At 43.8% G+C, this 19535-nt stretch overlaps 2 protein-coding genes across 3 annotated transcripts; both read right to left on the reverse strand.

The window, feature by feature from the left end:
* Positions 1–1342: 1342 nt before the first annotated feature.
* Positions 1343–8320, reverse strand: LOC137100161 (general transcriptional corepressor trfA-like). Its single transcript, XM_067477797.1, has 3 exons — positions 5944–8320; positions 3821–3903; positions 1343–3214 (listed from the first exon to the last, which is right to left on the reverse strand). The coding sequence occupies exons 1-3, from the start codon at positions 8318–8320 to the stop codon at positions 3110–3112; spliced, it is 2565 nt and encodes an 854-aa protein (XP_067333898.1). The 3' UTR covers positions 1343–3109.
* Positions 8321–9893: 1573 nt separating this feature from the next.
* On the reverse strand, positions 9894–16784 carry LOC137100343 (paralemmin-1-like). Of its 2 annotated transcripts, none has more exons than XM_067478119.1 (4): positions 16667–16784; positions 13590–13614; positions 12177–12257; positions 9894–11845 (listed from the first exon to the last, which is right to left on the reverse strand). In XM_067478119.1, the coding sequence occupies exons 3-4, from the start codon at positions 12220–12222 to the stop codon at positions 11052–11054; spliced, it is 840 nt and encodes a 279-aa protein (XP_067334220.1). In that variant the 5' UTR covers positions 12223–12257; positions 13590–13614; positions 16667–16784; the 3' UTR covers positions 9894–11051. The 2 variants fall into 2 exon arrangements, with proteins under 2 accessions (XP_067334220.1, XP_067334221.1); XM_067478120.1 differs by having other exon boundaries at positions 13412–13614.
* Between the last annotated feature and the right edge of the window lie 2751 nt (positions 16785–19535).

Genomic DNA, 19535 nt, shown 5'->3' on the forward strand with positions numbered 1-19535 from the left:
ATTTGAGCCAAGTGAGAGAGTTTCCTCATGGTGGATCCTGACCAAGGGAAGCTGTGTGGGTGGAGACAATGAGTCATCCATCCTCCGTCCACTGCGTGAGGTTACTCCTGCTGGGGCAGAGCAGAGTCGAGCCCCATCTCACGGCGCCGAAGAAACCTTCAGTGTTCTGCTCTGTCATCAGCACCTACTCGCACAGCTCCTGGTGTTTGTACGTTCGGCGTGGAATTCAATAAAAGCTCTGAGGGGTCCTGTGTCCTTTAGACCCTCTGTCTGTACTGTAAAATTTTTTATGGCTGCTTTCTGGCGAATTATCACCGGGAGACATAAAACTGAATCAAGCAATGAAATCTAAGTCCGTGTTTTTAACAAACATGCCAACATGGTGTCACTACATCTTCATCAGTTGCTTCTGTCTAATTCCCAGATCAGAACAACCCGCTCAGAGATTGTCCACACGTTCTTCGGTCTCGTGTGTTTCTCAGAGAGTCTGATGCTGATTGGAAGCATCAACATCCCTTTCATGTGCTGTATGTTGTTGTTGGTATTTTCATGGGAGCAGACTCAGTTTGCTTTTGCAGAACAACACAACCCTAATGTGTTCAGGAGGAGACGCTCCTCATGAATGAGTCACTGTTAGACAAACATCTGAAAAAGTGACCACCCACATGTTGTTGCAGAAAATGACGCAGATGTGCCCTTAAACAACTTTTTTTTTTGAAATTTATGGCTGTGTACTTAGAAATGAAAATACTTGTAGCTGATGACTCTAGTTCTGTGAAGTAAGTGACTCATAATTGAATGAATTGCAGTGGTTACATAACTGCTGTACTTTCTCAGCATATGTTTACTGATCCTATGAAATCACTTCCTGACGTTGTGTAATAGTTATAAACGCAGAAGAAGAAGGATATACACATTTTTATGAATAAACTCATCTTGAGATACGAGTTTAAGTCAAATCTGGCTTTATTGTCATTTGAACTTTATTTTTTTTATGTTTGGTAGTTTAAAAACATTCCTCTGGTTACAGCTTCTGACAGTAGTGTTTGCAATACGCAGTTTGGAAAAAATCTAATGATCAGAAATGTTTTTAAAGGAATATGTTTGCTTTATGTCCCAAAATACTTTCTCCTGCTTATCAAGCCTGTGCTGCCCCCATCTGGTGAATGTGAGAACATAAGGAAAAGAAAGTGGAGATTTAATGTCAAAGCAGCTGCAAAACACAAACTGTGTGTGTGTGTGTGTGTGTGTGTGTATATATATATATATATATATATATATATATATATATATATATATATATATATATATATATATATATACCATTTTATATGCACACATATATACATATTACACCAATACTTTTTTATATACATAATTGTGTGCTGACAATCACACACGCATCAATGGGGGAGCTGCTAAGCACTTGGACAACAATCACCAGGAGCAACTAAGTTTGGTTCAGTGTCTTGCTCAAGGACACTCGACATGTGACCAGAGGAGCCAGGGTTCGAACCAACAACTGTGGGATTGGCGGACGACCACTTTACTTGAGTAAGTCCAAGGTTTGATGGTTGGAATCACCTGAAGTTGTGTTTGTGTTTCCTGAATTTCACAGTTAGGACCAGTGTGGTTGTAGAAAAAGTGGTTCTGGAATGCAGCAAAGTGACAGTTCATGCTCCACAGTCTCATTTTAGCACATGGATAAGTATTTTAAGTAAGATCATTCCTAGTGTTAAGTTAAAACCAGACTGCTGAAGGCAGTTTGGACTACACAAGAGGAAGTCTCTCATTAGCTGTGGGGGCATGAACCTTATATTTAATGATGTGGGAACTGAGGGCCAGGCTTTGGCTGGTCCCTGGTGTTTGTTGGTGGGTGGGAACTGCAGCCAATTAACCCGGGGATATGTGAGCTAAGAAGGGCAGAGGGAAAGTCCTGCTTCTCTTGGCAGAGCCACGGGGGCTGACAGATGGTACTTAGATGGGCTGAGCTGCCTGCTTGTGTCTGTGGACATCAGAAATCTAGCTCCCATGGTCACATGATCACAGGTCAACTAGGGAACATTGTCCTAAAGGTTTTCTGATGGTTTGAGTTCCATCTTCATCTGGATCAGAAGCACCTCTACGGGGAATTGCACATTTCATTCAGCAAGCACAAGTTGTACCGTAGCTGAGTGAAAGACTGTTTCTTTAGTCCTGAGATGACTTTGCTTCATTAGCGTATGTGCGGTAAAACGCAGCAATAATTATAAGTATAATAAGTAAAAAGGGTCTGGTAGCTCTGAGAGCTCAACACACTGCAGCTTAACTCACACAACTAGATAAAACAAAAGTAAATTAAGAAAATAGCTGCGCAAGCTCGACAACACAGGGGCAGAATTTGGAAGAAACATTGCAAATAGTAATTCAAATTACAAAGTGTTGGAGATATTAAATCTTCTACAGAGATTATGCTGTTTAGTGTTAGGAAGCTTTAAATGATGCAACCATCAGTATTTTAGTTCTGGGGATGTCTCCTTTTTCTTCCTGCAAACGTTGCTTGTTTATCAAACACTTTTCAACGTTCTATTTGATTTGGCAGAAGTACACGTGCAGGATGTGGTATTTGGTATTGGCGAGTACTAAAATGTAAGAAAAGTGCTATTAGGAAAACGCTATTTAGCACCATGCTTCCACAAAAGTGGGCCACCAATCCCCCAAATCACTGGGTCCCACACCCTGTTATACATCCGGATGGAATTTCCCCACAGTCGGCCTCCAGCTGTTGACACACAGTTTTTACTAACTCATTACCTTCCTCATGAGTTTCTCCAACATGCAGTGAACACATGTTTGACTGGGCAGGACATAAATGAAATATGTTGTTTTCTTTATTTACATGCAGCTTTGGAAATGAAGCCTCGCATTATAAGTCCATAATCCGTGGGACTACTCTGTTTTAGTAAAAGGGATAATGGACAGAATGACTGAAGCCACGTTTAATTTGATTTGTTCATGTGCAGATCCACACACAAAGCAGCTTTAGAAGAGCCACAGAGCTTCGAGCTGGAACTACTTCACTGAACCATCTCCACTAACATTCATAGATCCTGTGTAAGGTTCAGGCCAATCAGCTGTTCTCCTCCTGTGGCGGCTGCCCGTTGATCCGACCGGACTCCCAGAGTTGCCACAGAGGAGCTTTCTCACCTCCGGCCCTGTGAACTCTGGGCTCCTGCTGTGGGAGAAAACAACAGTTTAAAATGGAAATTGTAATAATAGTAATAATGTCTATTGGTGTTGCCAGCTTTTTCAAGAAGCTACTGACAAACTGAGAGATTTTTAGTCAGAACTAAGCTTGTTGTCCTTGACTGCAGTCTCTAATATTATAAATACAGTTTTAAAATGTTGTTTCCTATAAACAAGGTGTCGGGTTACGTGGGAAACAACCTTTGCTTCACTGTGTCACACAATGATTTAGTCACTGTTTCAGCAAACAAGAGGATTAGATCACTTGCTAGTGGCAGAAACCGTATTCTCTTAAAGGACCTGGATCAGGATCAGTATCAAGAAAATTCTGACAAAACTCATCTCACGAATAGCAAATGCTTGCAGGGCAAATGCTTTTACCGTGTTACATCTTTAGTGGTCATTATAAGGGCTGAAGTGCTGCATTAGGGCACATTAGTGACAACTCTCTGCAGCTGCTGACAAAATTCTTTAGATTGCAAATGAGAAAATGTGTTTCCATCCTTTCCCTGAATTAGTGACATCACAGCCCGGCGCTGTGGAGAGTTCTCACTGTGCTGTAAATACAGATCCTCCAGAAAGATGGAAGCATCACCTGTGTCTGCTCAGATTTCGTCTGCTCTTTCCTGGACAGAGGAGGCCAAACCCGGTCCAGTTTCCCAGTGGACTGTTTGACATCTAGCAGGCAAGAAGACAAAAGGAGCAAGAAAACATGACTTTAAGCTGATTTCTAATAAACTGTTAATGAAGCAGGGACTTTAACTGGGATAACAGGGGAAAATATCTCTGATGCTACTGAGCAGTGGTGGAAGAAATATTCAGGGCTTCTACTCCAGTAAAAGTATTATTACACAGTGGTCCATTACAAACGTCCTGCACTGGAACCTTATCTTAAAGCACAAGGTCACAATTTCTAACACTGTCCACATCTGAACATCCAAATGTGTCTTTCTTGCTGGGATCGTCCTTCCTGTTCATGCTGACCACAGAGAGATTTGCCCATAAAGCCCCTCTGACTGGAAGCGGCTCAAACTGGACAGTTCAGGCCAGTCGAGCCATTTGATGGTTGGTATTGTCAAATTCTTTTATTAGTCTATAAGTTCACACTCTTGTTCCAGTCTAGGCTTTTGATTTAGTACCAAGGATAAGAGGTTTAGATCCTTTGGTTCTTGTCTTTTAAATGTTCCAAAATGCAGAACCAAACCATGGTGATGCTGCTCTGAAGATCTTGTCCTTCAGTGAAATTCAGGCCATTTGTACCAGCAGACATGAACAAATGAAGTAAATGTCTCGGTGATGGCTGTGGCCAACAAAACAGAGGACTTTTCCAGTGTGAAAGCCACAGGAGGATGAATCAGTGAGACCAAGCAACAATTTACCACGTTTAAAGAGGGACCACAACCAATTTATTCTAGCATGATGACTACATCATCATTTATTAGCTCATCGGATTCTGTTTTCACAATCTCCATCTGCAAAACGTGTAGAAAAAGAATTCTCAAGGACAATATTTGAGTAAATGCACTTTCCATGACTGAGCCCTGACTTCCCTCACCCACCGAACTGAAGACATCAGAGCTGAAACAGCTGATGTGACAGTTTTGATTGAAGCTTGTATTTTATTTTCAGCGGCACCACTGTGCAGACATGTCCTCTCTGAAGACATCCCAGTGTAGCTGGGTTATTTGATGTCACAGCTGGTTAGGGTAACAGTCTGCTGTTGTATTTGGCCTTGAGAATGAGTCATTCCCTTCACTGAAGCCTCCAGACACATTATATCCATTGTCTTCACCTTGAGTCAACCCATACATCATCCAGCTGCTGTGGCTGAAAATACCACTGAGTGGCTGAGAAGCCACATAATCACACACTCACTGGCTGCACTGTTTTTCTGATTCTCCTGCTGCTCTGAAGACTATGCAGACTATGTGTACACACACACACACACACACACACACACTTTAACCAGAGCTGCTGCCTCACACTGAAGTGCAGATTGTGGCCTTTGTGTTGTCACTCAGCTCGCTGACACTGTGTCCTTGCCCGTCTGCGACAGGGTTGACTACGTTGTGCAAAAGACTTCCTGGACAACAGTAACGATGCTAACGCAGAGAGGCAGGGAATAAAGATCCATGTGATGATGTATCCTGTCCACCACATGAGCCACAACAATGGAATTACTTGGTTGAGGATCAACGAAGTAAGCTGTGTTTTAATTGTAAGTGAGTATTTCTACGTGTTAGTAATGATCTTGTTTCTTAAGTTCCAACACGATTTAGCCCAAATTTAACAGAGTTTTCAGGAAATAAACCAAAAACCTTATTAATTCAGAAATACAGAAATACAACTGGAAATACTAATTGTAGGTTATGGAGTGGGTCCCTACGGTCTGTGCTAATAAATGACGGCCGAAGAACATGACATAGTGACAACAGCTGGCGTCAAACCTCCAGCAGTGACAAACTGTTTGTGTATTAGTGTGAGGAAACTAGTCTCACTCCACTTCCTGTACATGTCTTTCAGTTTGCTGCTGCTTCTCATCTCTTTCAGTGATGTTTAATAAGTCACATGATTCACGAATGTCACTTATTTAATCACCATCTGTTTCTGTTGCACTTTGTCATGTTTTGCTTTTGATGATAACTTTTTTGCTACACATTGTAAATACAAATAAAGCCTGTTGGACTGAAAGTCTCCCACAAGAACATGCAGACTAACCTGGCGTCTTTGTGAATCGTGACTTTTCTTCCTCTCGACTGCTCTTCCTCTTCTCTCCGTACAGAGTGCTTCTCTGTCTGCGCAGCTCCTCCTCTCGTTCTCTGGCCTCCCGTATGTCTTTCTCCACCTCCGACTGCAGAGCCAGGGCTGGACGTAGTTTAAAGAAGGGGTTGTGTTTGAAGATGGGAGAATCTTGTCTTGTGTTTCCTTCCCTTGTTTTGCTCCTCGTCTCCACAGCTGATCCAGAGACATCAGGGCTCAGTGAGTCCATGCTTCTGCATACATGCAGGTGTTTGTCTTTTTTTGGGTAAGGGGATAAACGGGTTTTGTCTTGCGAACCCCCATTTGGGCTTCTTGATCTCAGGTTTTCTGGACTTTTTTCATGCTCAGTGGCTGCAGGTTTGTACAACCTGAGGGACTGTGCTCTGGAAACAGGGCAACTTTTGATGCGAAACATCTCTAGACTACGTGTGCGCTCCAGCACAGAAGGGTAAACGTGACCTTTTATCACAGAGGCACCAGGTTTCCTGTGCCTTGTTGGACCCTCTGTGTTTTCCTGCTGGAAAGCCTCAAACACCAGTTTTGTCTCCTTTAACTGGCGGATCTCCCCTTTGCTGTACCCTCCTGGGATCTTGCCCTGGTTGACCAGAGCCAGTTCTCTGTGGAGGTCCTGACTGATTTCCTTCTGCATCTTCTGCTCTGAGAATTGCCCACTACTCTGTTGGCCCTGACCGTCCTTGGAGGGAAACAGCTTGAGTGAGATATTGGTCTTGAAGGGTATCTCCAGAACATCATCTGGATCATCTGTGAGATTGAAGACACCCCCAGCTCTCTGCAGGTTTTGCTTCCCCTGGTCCGCTTCTAGGATCTCGATGGAGGTCTCGGCGGCTGAGAATCTGTGTCGGGCGGATGGAACCGGACCTTTGGTGGTAGATGTTTCTTGGGGGTTGACTAAAGGCAAATCGGAAAGAACCAAGTTCTCACACTGTTCCATCTCAGACTTTTCTGCCTCTGCTCCAATGCTCCTCCGGTGCTCTGTCTGGTCAGGCATTGAGGACAAAGATTCCCGTGCTGTTGTTTCAGTATCTTTACCCTTATTCTTTTCCTGTTCATCCCCTTCACACATTGTCCGATCATCCACTTCAGTCCCACTTGTACCCTTTTGCTCATCTCCCGTTTCATGGACAACCTGCTGGGAGGTCAAATGACTCTCCGACATGTGCACATCCTGTCGCTGCTGCACCAGTTGCAGACGTTGAAGCAGTATCTCACCTTGTTGGATGTGACTAGCTATTTTCCTACTTCCATCTCCTGTCTCCGCCTTTGTCGCTGTCTCGTCGGTGCCTTCAGAGGTGGGAAGTTGGAGCACTCGTTTTCCGCTCATGTCACACTCTCGCCTTTCCGACTCATCCTTTGTGAGGTTGTGGTCGAAAGACCTGTTGTCAACAAAATCTTGGTCATCAGTGGTCTCATCTGCTGGAATCTCTGCCACCTGTAGTTGATTGGTTTCTCCATCAATATTGTTTTGGTTGCATTTGTGGACTTCTGTAATCCCACAGGACTTGAAATCATCATCATCCACACCGAGACCGGACAGTGTTGGTGCACTTGTCTTCACGCTATCGCTGTCTGCATTTTCTGCTGTTAGGTTTGAGTTATTGTCAGCAAGACCACAAATGTCACTAGATCTAGTTGTGTCTCCCTTACTGTCAGAATGTGGGTCATTGTCAGAGTTCTGTTCTGGATAGAAGTATCTCTCTGCTGCACTCACAATGACCCTACCCTCAGTTTCCTCATTGGATTTCCTGTCTGTCGCAGCCGGATGGCGTCGTCCATGTGTATCAGGGCATGTTTCCATCAGACTGCTTGTGCCCTCCACAGAAGTTGGGTCTGTGTCTGTTGCCAGAGTAAAGTTCTTGTTGTTGGACAGAGATCCGAGGTCCATAGACGCCTTAAGTATCTGTGCTGTCACTTGGTCTACCTGTGCAGCCTTTAACTGCTTTTCACCATGATGCCAGTCTAAGCCGCTGGGATTAGCTTTAGCTTCTGTGGCGTCAGCTGCCTCATTTGAAAGGGTCACAATGGAATTATTGGCAGTTGCATCTGTGCTGCCCTCTGCTGGTATCAGAGGAGCCATAAAAGCTGGAAGAGAAGGAGGGGGTGGTGGTGGGATGAAGACGTCATCTGCATCTTCATTGTCCATCACACTGTAGTATCTGGTGATTACGGCAGGAGGAGCTTGAGGTGTCTCAGCAGAAGCTATCGATGGGCTCTCTGTGTGCTCCTTGTTGGGGCTCGAGTCCAGCTTCATCCAAAGACCGTCATCATCCGGAGAGACCAGACCTGGAGGACTGGGTCTGGGATCATGTGTTTCCATGGTGACAACCCTTTGACAAAGGTGTTTCTTGTGGTTTCCCTTTCACACCTTCTCTGTTTGGGTAACGTGCAGAAGGAAAATAAGCTGATATTAACTCCCCTGTTCATTGAAGTACATGGAAGGTGCTTTTATGAGGTTTGGTTTTCTAGGCTAAGGTATCAACTTAATACAAAAATGCAACTTATAGTATAACAATAAAATGTTCGGAAACAAAATGTTAACACCGAGCTCCATGAGCTGGCAGATCAGGAAACGTGTTGTTGTGTCGTGTTGTTTGTACGACTTTTGTCCCTCACTGTGACTTAGTGCGGCCAATTCTGCCGACAAAGGGGAACAATAATTGGCTTTTCTCTGTCTGTTTTGGGACGTGCACACTTCATTCAGTATTTGCCGGCCTCTGCAGCCACAGAGCTTCTCATCGTCTCACCAACTTGCCTGTGGAGAATGATGCTTTTTAATGGGTCTCATTTAACCCCCTAAGTCGTCTTAATAACTGGTATCCATGAGTCACTGGACATGCACTGAGTATGCACAGGGGAATTACAGAAAGCACAGATGCACTGTGTCTATATAAGTTAAGTTCTACTTAACTGAGATATTAAACTGGTTTCTGAGCTGCAGGTTTAAATATAGAATCCTCCATATACAGGCAGCTAATGGCATCAACACTACAGTTCAGGATTATTACCAGCAGCAGCACCTGATGTACTATATATAAAGCTCTTTATATTAATACGCCTTAATGAGCTTAACATGTTTTTTCCAGCCTCCTTTCAATAAACATTCTCTTTTGTTATGAAGCAGGTTTGTATTATAAGACTATTCAAAGACATGACTAGTATTGTTAGTAGAGAGGAGTCAGAATGAAGGCTGACACACAGGAAAACAATCACAGTGTGATGGTTTTTCAAGCATTGCTGTGATTTATTATTGCATGATTACTGCTAATCTATTTGGAGGTGGACATGTTACCCTGCTTGTTCACTATCCAAACACTGTGTTGAGGAACGTTTGGTTTCTCACTTTAAACTATTAGGAGTCATTCTTCAGTTCATATGCACTAAAAGCTGACCGGTATGAGGCCTAACTCAGCTCATGACAAACACTGTATTCTTATTTTCATTTGTTTTTCTCGCTATCAGACATAACCTGACATTTGCTTAAGAAAAAATATGAAAGCGAACCAGCACAAAGGTAAATTCAGAAACAGACTCACCTGACGGCTGCAGGGTTGTGGATGGAAATATGAATGATCCAGATGATCTGCTTATCTCCTGTACCTCATTGTCCTCTGTGTCATGTGGGCAAACAAAATCCTCTTCTGTGAGAAGCAGCTCACAACCTCAGTGAGTGGTGGATGAAGTATTTAAGTACTACAACATGGCTGCTAAAATACTCCTTATACAAGTAAATAGCCGGCACTGAAAATGCTGATATGAAAAGTATGATCCAGTAAATGTCTCCACTGAATGATTAAAATCCCTGTGACTGATATCAGATCAGTGCAGAAGCAGCAACATGTTACTGCAGCTCATTTTTAAACTGTAGTACAACACAGAAAATGCGGACAACGTTCACGATGGATTAACCTGTTCACCGTTGTCTTTATTAGTTTGCAGAGAACAAATCCCAGTAAATATGTCAAAGCTTACAAAAGAGAATGCAGCAGGAAGCCTGTGGAAACATGATCAAAGACTTGTGTCTTCAGGGAAAACGAGTCTGTGGGTTTTAAGTGAAAAAAGCAGTAAAATGTAGAAAATATTATTTACATTATGTTACATGACAAGTTATAAAATGCAGTGCAAATGATATCCTGAAAATAGCTGTTTTTACATGAGCTGTAAATTGTAGACAGCTTTTAAACATTTAAGGAAGCTGGAAACATCCACTTTTTGCAGATGTTTTCTCTGAAAAACACTGTTGTTTATAAAATGGTGATGATCCACAAGCCGGAAAATAACTTTATTTTGTGTGTTTACAAAGGTCAATAATATTATTCAATAAAAAAATTCATTTGCTTTCAACATTTATGGAATGACAAAAAATGTCCTTGTAGAAAAAAGGGAACTATAAAATGACAGCAAATGTACTTTCTTTGTGTAGTATTTTGTAGAGGTACTGTATCTGTACTGTGTATAGTGATTTTAATTTCTAATTTTATTACAAATCATCAAACAAGCAAATTTAATTCATACACATGCTTCACCATTTTTTGTCATTTCTTTCTTTTAAATATTTGTGTGTTTGACTGAGGAAAAGCCTTAAGATCTGTGTTTCTGTGTGAGGTACAAGGGAAGGTCAAATTCCTGGCAGGTAGTTTTGGTGCTAATTGTAGATCAGTGACAAAGACTTGTGGTGACCTGGCTCAGATAAAAGGACAAGAAGTGCTTGATGTCTGAGATTCTCCTGACAGAAACAGTATAAGATGGATCATAAGACACGGGAAAAGTCCTGAGGTGGAGGAAACTGGACTCCTCAGACGCTGCATCTGTGTGCAGGTTGAAATATCAGCTCAGTCCACCAGAGGGCAGAAGTGTATCTTGGTGATCCAGCAGAGCTGCTGGCAGTCGTCTCCTGCAGGAAAGAGACATGACAAATGTCTCTTTGTTTGCCCAAGTGAAGAGAAGAGGAGGCTGCTCTGTTGGTAACTAAACTGCTGTCAAACCAGAGCAGCTCGATCAGCATATGAAGCACAAACGAAGGAGAAACGAAGCCCAAAGATACATGTTTCCTACATGACAGAGCAGCACTGACAGCTCTTACACTTTGAGGTGCCCCCTCCCTCTGCTGCACTGGCTGCAGATGATTTCTGGACTTCAGCGTCCTCACTCTGGACTTGAACTCCTGCTCCATTTCCGTCCAGGTGAATGTCCCGATACGCTTTTCCCGCCTCTCGCTCTGTCACTGTCTCTGAGGTTTCAGCTCCAACAACGTGCTCTTCTCCATCCTCAGTGATGATCACTCGCTCCACGGTGAGTTGTCCTTCGTGGTCCTCTTGGTCGTGGCCAGCCGTGGCATCGTTGTATCCCATGAACACCATAGTGACTGGGCCTCGTTCCAGCCTGTGGCCCTCCATGCTTCCTCCGTCTCCTGCAGCGTCTCTAAGCACCACTGTGCTTCTGGCCTCCGTGTTCTCCACCCTTACAGCACAGCTCTCCGTCCCCAGCACGTAGCTTCTACAGCTGTCTAACTGTGGGTCCTTTGAGGTGACTTGAGGTGTGAAAAGGTACTTTCCCTGTGCCTTTTTCCTGGTGTCGGTGTTCCGTGTCTCCGTTCCTGTGACGGTGACCTCATCCAGCAGCACCTTCATTCCAACTCCATCGACAGCGCTCAAGATCTGCCCCAGCTCTTCGGTCGAGGGCTGACTTCCCGATTTACCGACGGCATGGATAGTCTTCCTGCCGTCGTCAAAGAGAGCAACTGCTTCCGGAGCACCAGCTGGGGCGGACACAGGGACCACAGACCTGATGACAGTGGTTCCTGTCTTGGGGTCTTTCTCAACCTGCACTTCCAACATCCCCAGGACTGCAGAGACAAAGCAGACAAATTGAAGAACCGTTGATGATGAAAGCACCTAAAACACCTGTTTCAGCCTGGAGCCTGCACTTGGACAGAGCCACATTAAAGAAAAGGCTCTAAATTCCTGCTCATTGATATTTAGCCTCTCTGAGTCCCATCATTAGAGAGACGAGTGACAGTTATTGGAGACGAGCTGCACTTCAGGCCGCTCAAAGCGCCAAATTCCGAGGTAAAAAGGTAAAAATGACACGACCTTGATACAGTTGTGGTCTGGCACCAGAGTAAATACTTAAACTGAACACAGACAGTAATACTGACAGACTGACCGCCACCTCACCTGATCGCCCCTCTCGTCCACTTTCCTGAAACATCGTTTGTGCCATTTGTTCTGAGATGTGGTGGTCGACTTCGTTTTTTACTGGGAAGGAAAATGTGCATTTTAGTCACAAGCAGAAGATGACGCCAACAAAACCTTCAGTACAGGCAAGAAAAGCAACTGTTAGCAAAAATACAGCAGTTATAATAAACTGATACTTTAAGAGCCATAAGAACAGGCAGGCATGTCACTCATATCACTCAATAGGAGGCCTGTTGAAGGGCTCTATAGCAGTTTTCCAACATGTTTTCGTATCTTTCTGTGCCTATGAACAGCCGTTGACAAGCTGGACCTACAAAAAACATGGAGGCTAAATACATTTGAAATGCACAGCGTTTGTCCTGGATTCCTTCTTCAAAGACGTTTTTTACTGTACTGCATCAGATTTAATTCTCATTGCCATAATGTTGAAACTAAAAAAATAATAATAGTGTAACTGCTACTGTCCAAATTCAGAGAAATACACCCAAAGCCAGTAGCAGACTGTATAATAAATGGCTTATGTGGAAACAGGCGCTGTAGGACTCAATCAACCCAGGAGCCTTGGAACTGTCTTGAATATGAAAACCTGATCATGAAGTAAGACAGAATGTTCCTTATGCTCAGAGATTTCTTTGTTAGGATACAATTCATCAGGGTTTGAATAAAACCATCTCCTGGATGTGATGTCGTATACTGGTAATGACTGAAAGGGTTAGAGTGAAGTGTAATGCTCATATCTGCCTGTCCTACATGGGAACCTAAATTATTATTTATATTTATGATCATAATAACCAGCCTTATTTATGGTACCAATAGCTCATTTTGGAAACACAATTATTGAATTAATAGCAGCTTCAAAAGTTGATCCTCACAATTCTACACAATACGATATATGGGAGAATAAGTCAAGTAGAATTCAGATACAATTATTTGCAATTTGAATTTATATACAATTGATTTTGATATTTTACTTTTGATATAATTAATAAGTTGTCTCCATGTTAATTTATCTTCTTTCACTGCTCCAAACTCTTTTGTCATCACATATCTTTTTGTCTCTTTTTGTTTTATTTCCAAAAACCGTGAATCGAGTTTTCTTTATATTGAGGGACAATTTTTTAAAACCAACATTTTAAAATCTCAAGTTCCTTCTCTACAGCAAACAAAAGTTATTTTAGATGCTTTCCAGAACCAAATAAATTGGCATCATCAACCTTTGCCCTGAAGTCTTCTACAAGGGGATGTTAGTAATGTTATGACAGTGAAGATGGAGCAGCTCCATCCTGTGGCCCTCAGTGAACTGACAGCTCTTCAGGTGCAATATCATGTGTCTGGAGACGGGAGACTGCAGGCAGGCAGACGCCACAGTGCAGCTGACTGGGGACTTCTTACCTCATACGTCCTCATCAGCTCCAGCCTGTGGACAAAGAAAAGGGACAGTGTGCAACTTTAAACACCTCCTTTCTCCTCAACATGCAGAGAGGATTTTGTCCAAAAAAACATTTGATGCCATGCTTTCAATGGGTGACAGGTCTGGTCTGCAGACAGCCCAGTTTAGCCCAGTTTAGCCCAGTTTAGCCCAGTTTAGCCCCACTGAGCACAAACCCTTTTTCCACTTCTGCTAATTTTAAAACATGCATCGCATTTATTTTATTATTCACCAAATTGAGAGTAAAACTCAGCTTGAATAAAACATTATGTCTTGGCACCGTATTTTGTCTTTACGATGCATAATTAGAGATATTTACTTCCTGGTTGTACTGTAGCAAATTATTTTGCAGTCAAGTTTATTTACTTCGCACTCTGTTGCCTGCGATGTGGCAAGAAGCTAAACTGAAAAGCATTTACATCCTCTGACCCCGTTTCATATTCACTAATGAATTCTTTGGGATTTTTAAAGAGTTTAGTCCCAGAGGAGAATTCACGGCACAGAAGACACAGCTCTGCAGTTACTGCGTTTCTCTCACCGTACGAGCTGGGATCTCTCTGATTTGACCACATGTGGACAGTATTTGTCATAAAGTCTGTGTGTTCAGGCTGCAGTGTGTCAGATTATATGCTTACGTCCTTGGACATTGAAAGATCCATCAAAGTGATTGGGGACAGTGATCTCTATCTTTTGACTTCATACTTTATTAATATCAGGGGGAAACTGTTGTGGGCCAGCTGCTACATTCATTTTTTCATCTCTTGGGCTTTAGGGGCATTCAGAGTCTTCTCCAATGACAGTTTGACATGTGGACAGGATGAAGTGGGATTTGAACCATTAACCCTCTCTCTTAATGGCCAACTCCCAAATTCAATCGTCGAGTTTTTCTGGTTAAGAGATGAGCAGGCTGAGCTCAGGTAAGTAGATATCTGTTAAACTCCAAAGACTTCACAATTTGTCTCCTTCCTGCTGTGTTAATCTAGTTTTAAGGTGCCAGCAGGTTCCTGCACAGAGCCGGCAGCCAGCTGCAGGTGTACGTATGGACACTGACCTGTACTGGGACAGAGCCACCAGTCAGTTGCTGAACACGTCAAGTAAGTTGCAGTGTTGTTTGTAAATGGCTGCTAGTGGAAAAAGTTTGAAAATGGAGACAGATCGTGGACTTTTGTCCTTCGTGGATGTCGTCCACTTAGAACATGCAGATTTATTAACTTGTTTTTGCTCAAAACACTGTTGTCCTATCTTCTAAAGGAGAACTGAACCAACAATCCTCCCATGTTCAGTGTCAGGCTGCTACTCTCTTCATACCAGAAGCTTCATTAAGACAAAGAGAAATGACCCTAATTCCACTGGAGATTTCAAACATGGGCGTCGGACTCTCACTTACTTCAGATGTTCAAAATCCTACGTTGACCTCGACAAATTCCCAGTATTTAGGGAAACAACTTAAAATGTGCAGCAGGCACCTGCTGCTTTTAATGTCTGTTAAACATAACACTCATTCAGAAAAGAGCAGGACAACAATGATCACAGCAACATTTGTGAACTTATTCTTCAATTACTTTGGCCCTAAAGTCACTAGTGCATCACCATCATGCACGTTCTAACATGTTGTCCTTTCCTCCTGCTGGACTTTCCAGGTCACAGCTCACCATCACCAAACCTGCTCACAGCCGGCTCACTAGTTTCAACACGGTACAAATTCACAATTCCTGTACATCCCAATTTTTTTTTGACTCACTCAGGACTTCGAACATACAAGGCAAGAATGGTTACTGGCTCTGTGCTCTTGAATCTAGAGTTTTTTAGGAGCTTACATCTGATACCAACTGTTCTTTTTTACACAAACACTAATTGCACACTGAAGAACAAGCACAGAGGCAGAGCAGATGTAAAAGGAGACATTTTTCTCCCTGTTGCTTCGTCAACGTGAGGCAGTTTTTCTATGAATTAACGCAAGAAGCCCCGGCTCTCGGTCTTGGTGGGCAGTGGTTGGAGTGAAGATGATGAGGTTTCCATCTTCAGGCTGAACTCCTGCATCTGGAGCAGAGCCTCGTGTTGCACTGTGTTTGTGTTGGAGGCTGTTGCGGTGATGCAGCTCCGGCAGTGTTGGTTTGGGAACAGTGAAGTAGTTAACTGGATGTTAACATCATTCAGCCCCTGAGCAGCTGGTCATCTATTGTTTTCGTGCCGTAGATCCGAGTGATGTTGCTGGGAGTAAACCAGAAACATAACAACGTCCAGGGGACCCCACCCAGAACATATGATATCAGCTAGCAACACGAGGGTGGGATGCAGCACCGGTCAGTTTTTAACACGAAACAGCTGGAAGCTGAGGGAGGACGACAAAAACATGCAGCTTCAGCCTCCAGTTTTCTCTGCATGTACAAAGAAAGATTTTCCTGTGCTAAAAGGGCGTCGGACGCTTTCTGCATGTTCAACAAGTTCAGCTGTTGGACCTTTTCACACCCACACTGATGAAAAAAGCACAGCTAACACAGCTTCTGAAATGAATACACTAATCAAACATTAGTATGTTCGGACATTATAAACCAGATGTTTGTCTAAACCATGTTCAGCCACAGGCAGCGACAGTCACGTTGCAGACTCACGGCCAGAAAATTAAATCAAACAGGACAAACCTGTCCACAATACGGCCTCTGATACACCAAAGGGTCTGAATACTTTCACAAGATTTCAGTTTTACAGTTTTATTTCATCAGCAAATGACGGCATATAGTTTGTAGACTGATACAAATAACTTCAAATTAAATCAACATGCAGTCAAATGAGCAAAAGGGGTCTGAGGGGTCTGAATACTTTATGAAGCCACTCAATCCTCCTACATGTATGTTACATGCTCCCATGGTTACATACACGTAGACATACAGTAAACACACATACACACAGTGACTGAACTGTCCTGACATAGTTCCAGTTCAGGAAAGAGGCTGCAACAAGTGATGGTCCACTCAAACATGTATTCTGAGGAGCATTTAGTCCTTTTCGAGGTAGTTAGAGGTTAGTTTTCTTTACTCACCTGTCAGATTCTTCCTGTGTGCAACAACCGGAGGAAAAAGCCGATGAATGTGGCCTGAAAACTGCAGCAGATCCCTGAACAGTGCACTGATGTTACAGGGCTACACCCACTCTGTTATTTAACTCTTTGGTGACACCCCCTCTGCACTCAGACAGAGTGAGGGGGGGCAGGGGGTGACAGCTGACACTGTGCAGCACACTGCATGCAGACTGGCTGATGTTGAGCTGGTGCCCTCCAGGTCTCTGTCTCGGGTGAAGTGGGTCCAGGCCGATTTTACGTCGGCAGGGGGTCAAACATGCTGCACTCGGGCCCTCGGAGCATTCGGTTCACCGACCAGTGATCTCGGCACAAAGTGAACCGGGGACGTTCCCAGCACGCTCACTTCAGGCAGAACGGATCAAGTGGGACCTTTCCACTGAAGCGACATGAGGCTTCGTTTGCGCAGTGAGATTGTTTTGACGTGAGGTGAAGGTTCATGTTGGTTTGGGGCAAACTGAAGTGGGCAGTAAGAAGGCAAAATGTGGGGAAAGAGCAGCCTTTTGTTGGTGCTTCAGCTTCACCCAGACATACTGGACGTAGAGTCACCTGACGTCATCTGTACCTTCACTTCATTTTTGGGGCCAAAACCCTGAAAAGTAAAACTAACCGGGGGTCGATTATGTGACTCACGCAATGCTCGAAACATCTCCCTGCAAAGAACTTGGGTCACGTTTCAGATGTGGATTCATGTACTGATGCTTTGAGCAGTTTACGTATCTGTTGCCTGCTGTTTGATGTGTTTCTCCACTGTCATGATGCACATAACGCACAACTTATGCAAGATGAGTGAGAACACAGCAGGGTGGTGCTTTAAAAACGTGTTTTCCTGATGCTCAGCTTCGATGTGCGCTGGATAAAGTTTCCCGCAGCCTGACTTTTTTTTATCTGTTTTCCACCATGTTGTGAGCAGCATCTCTGGACAATGTCCAGCAGCAGCAGCTCTGTAAAAAGATCACAGAGCGGCATGTTGGCGGCCTGTCAGAGTTTAGTGAACTGCAGAAAGTGCCGCAAAGAAGCTGCTGCAGACTTTTTACTGTAATTAGTTGCAGCTTGGGAAGTTGATGACACATGGGGACACAATGGCAACAACTAGCCTCCAACAAGTCAAAGGTAACGAGGATGGAAACTCGTGCATTGATTGATAGTCGACTGAAACTTTTCATTACGTCTAATCTCATTGTATCTAAAGTGTAGTATAGTGTAGAAAACAAAGTAAAAGTGGTGGATCCTGCGAGATAAATGCTTATTTACTCACATTACCAGTTTCTAGACTACTATGTGGCAAAGTTTCCCCTCTGGACTAACTGCAGCTGTCTGTGCTACAAACTGAACCCAAACTACTTCAGCACTGAGCTGTAGTTCAGTTACTCCCTGACAGAAGTTTGTCACTGGAAGAAGAAAGCACAGCAGAGATCACAGGAAACGCAAAGATCAAAGCTAATTAGATCCTTGACACGTGATAACACACATCCACAGGCGGGACGGGTTGTGTCTTTGTAGCATGTGATGGAGGAGAGTTTTTGTGTTTGAATATGAGAAGGAAGCTCACTGAAAGACACAAGGTCAGTGCAGACCCCGGGGGAACTGTTATCTCCTCATGACAGCAGCCTCATCTGATACATGCGCACACACACACATACACACACCCTGGGACTGGGCGGAGATGATACGTTGTGTGTGTGTGTGTGTGTGTGTGTGTGTGTGTGTGTGCGTGCGTCGCCCGGAGGTTAACGAGATGAGAAGCGGTTGATGTTTGCTGGCAGTGGAGCCTCTGTTTCACAGACACCACTGCTCTCTGTGGAAACATGGCTACAAGAAGGATGTTCTTCAGTTCACATCACACAGTGTCGCTTCCTCCGAGCGCAGACACAGCAAAGCAACCTGATGACAAAGACCCAGCGGTATGATACAAGCAAACAAATTAAGAAAGACAAACAGATGTGGAGGGAATTCCCCGAAGGTTTCGAAGGCAGAAAACATCTCATCACAGTCGCAGGACTGGAAGAGAAAGTTTTCAACATACTGCTCCTGACTCACATTAGAGCTGCTGATGCTGCAGACTGACAGGACAAGATTTAATGTGTGTTTTAAAGACCACGGCATCAAGGTGAACCGAAAATAAACGATCTTACTAACTGATGGGGAACCGGTGGAGGTGCAGGACGGGACGACCCCACATGTTCCACTGAGCTCCAGTCGAAGCTAAACCTGTGAACACATGATGGAAACGTGTCCCGTCACCTCATCGCTCCACAGTGATCTGATGTGGGCAACAGCAGCTTCATCCACAAGTTCAGCCACTTTTTTTGATATTTCAAGACCTTCTACCTAAACCTTTAATGCCCCAAGTGAAAATAACCACACGTGTCAGTAAATTTTCTGGATCTTGTTGTTGCTGCATCTTCATCTTACTGTCCATCTTCTGCTCAAATCAACAACTACGTTCGGCTGCCATGTTTGTGTGCAGCCAGTTCTGAACTTGTCCCCGTGCATCAGCTTATTTGTGGCACTGCAGTGGACATTTCTCTTCTGAAACTGCTTTTTTCTCCCGTCTGTGTGGAACCATCTACACACAATCCCCGTAAATCTGCTGATATATATGCAGCTAGATCGCCACCTTGTGGACTGAGCTCGGTCACCTCCACAGGCGGATGCACTTTGGACTATGCCCCACACGTAAATCCCAGCTTGTGCCTCATTTAAATGCAGCCATAGGGATCGATTCTAAATCCTTAGTGGTCTTATGTCTCCTCAGGATACAAATAGTCTGCTCAGGTCTTTCAGGATTCCAGACAAACCTTTAGAGTTTGGGTCGGTGTTGTTAAATGAC

Source organism: Channa argus, chromosome 15 (genome assembly GCF_033026475.1).
Source record: "Channa argus isolate prfri chromosome 15, Channa argus male v1.0, whole genome shotgun sequence".
Classification (NCBI taxonomy): Eukaryota; Metazoa; Chordata; class Actinopteri; order Anabantiformes; family Channidae; genus Channa; species Channa argus.

Coding starts and splice junctions, on each gene's coding strand:
- LOC137100161 (XM_067477797.1), bottom strand. CDS start 8,320: ATGGAAACACATGATCCCAGACCCAGTCCTCCAGGTCTGGTCTCTCCG. Junction 3,904..5,943: donor ACGATTCACAAAGACGCCAG/GTTAGTCTGCAT, acceptor CTTGCCTGCTAG/ATGTCAAACAGTCCACTGGG. Junction 3,215..3,820: donor CGAAATCTGAGCAGACACAG/GTGATGCTTCCA, acceptor TTTCTCCCACAG/CAGGAGCCCAGAGTTCACAG.
- LOC137100343 (XM_067478119.1), bottom strand. CDS start 12,222: ATGGCACAAACGATGTTTCAGGAAAGTGGACGAGAGGGGCGATCAG. Junction 11,846..12,176: donor TGGACGAGAGGGGCGATCAG/GTGAGGTGGCGG, acceptor TTGTCTCTGCAG/TCCTGGGGATGTTGGAAGTG.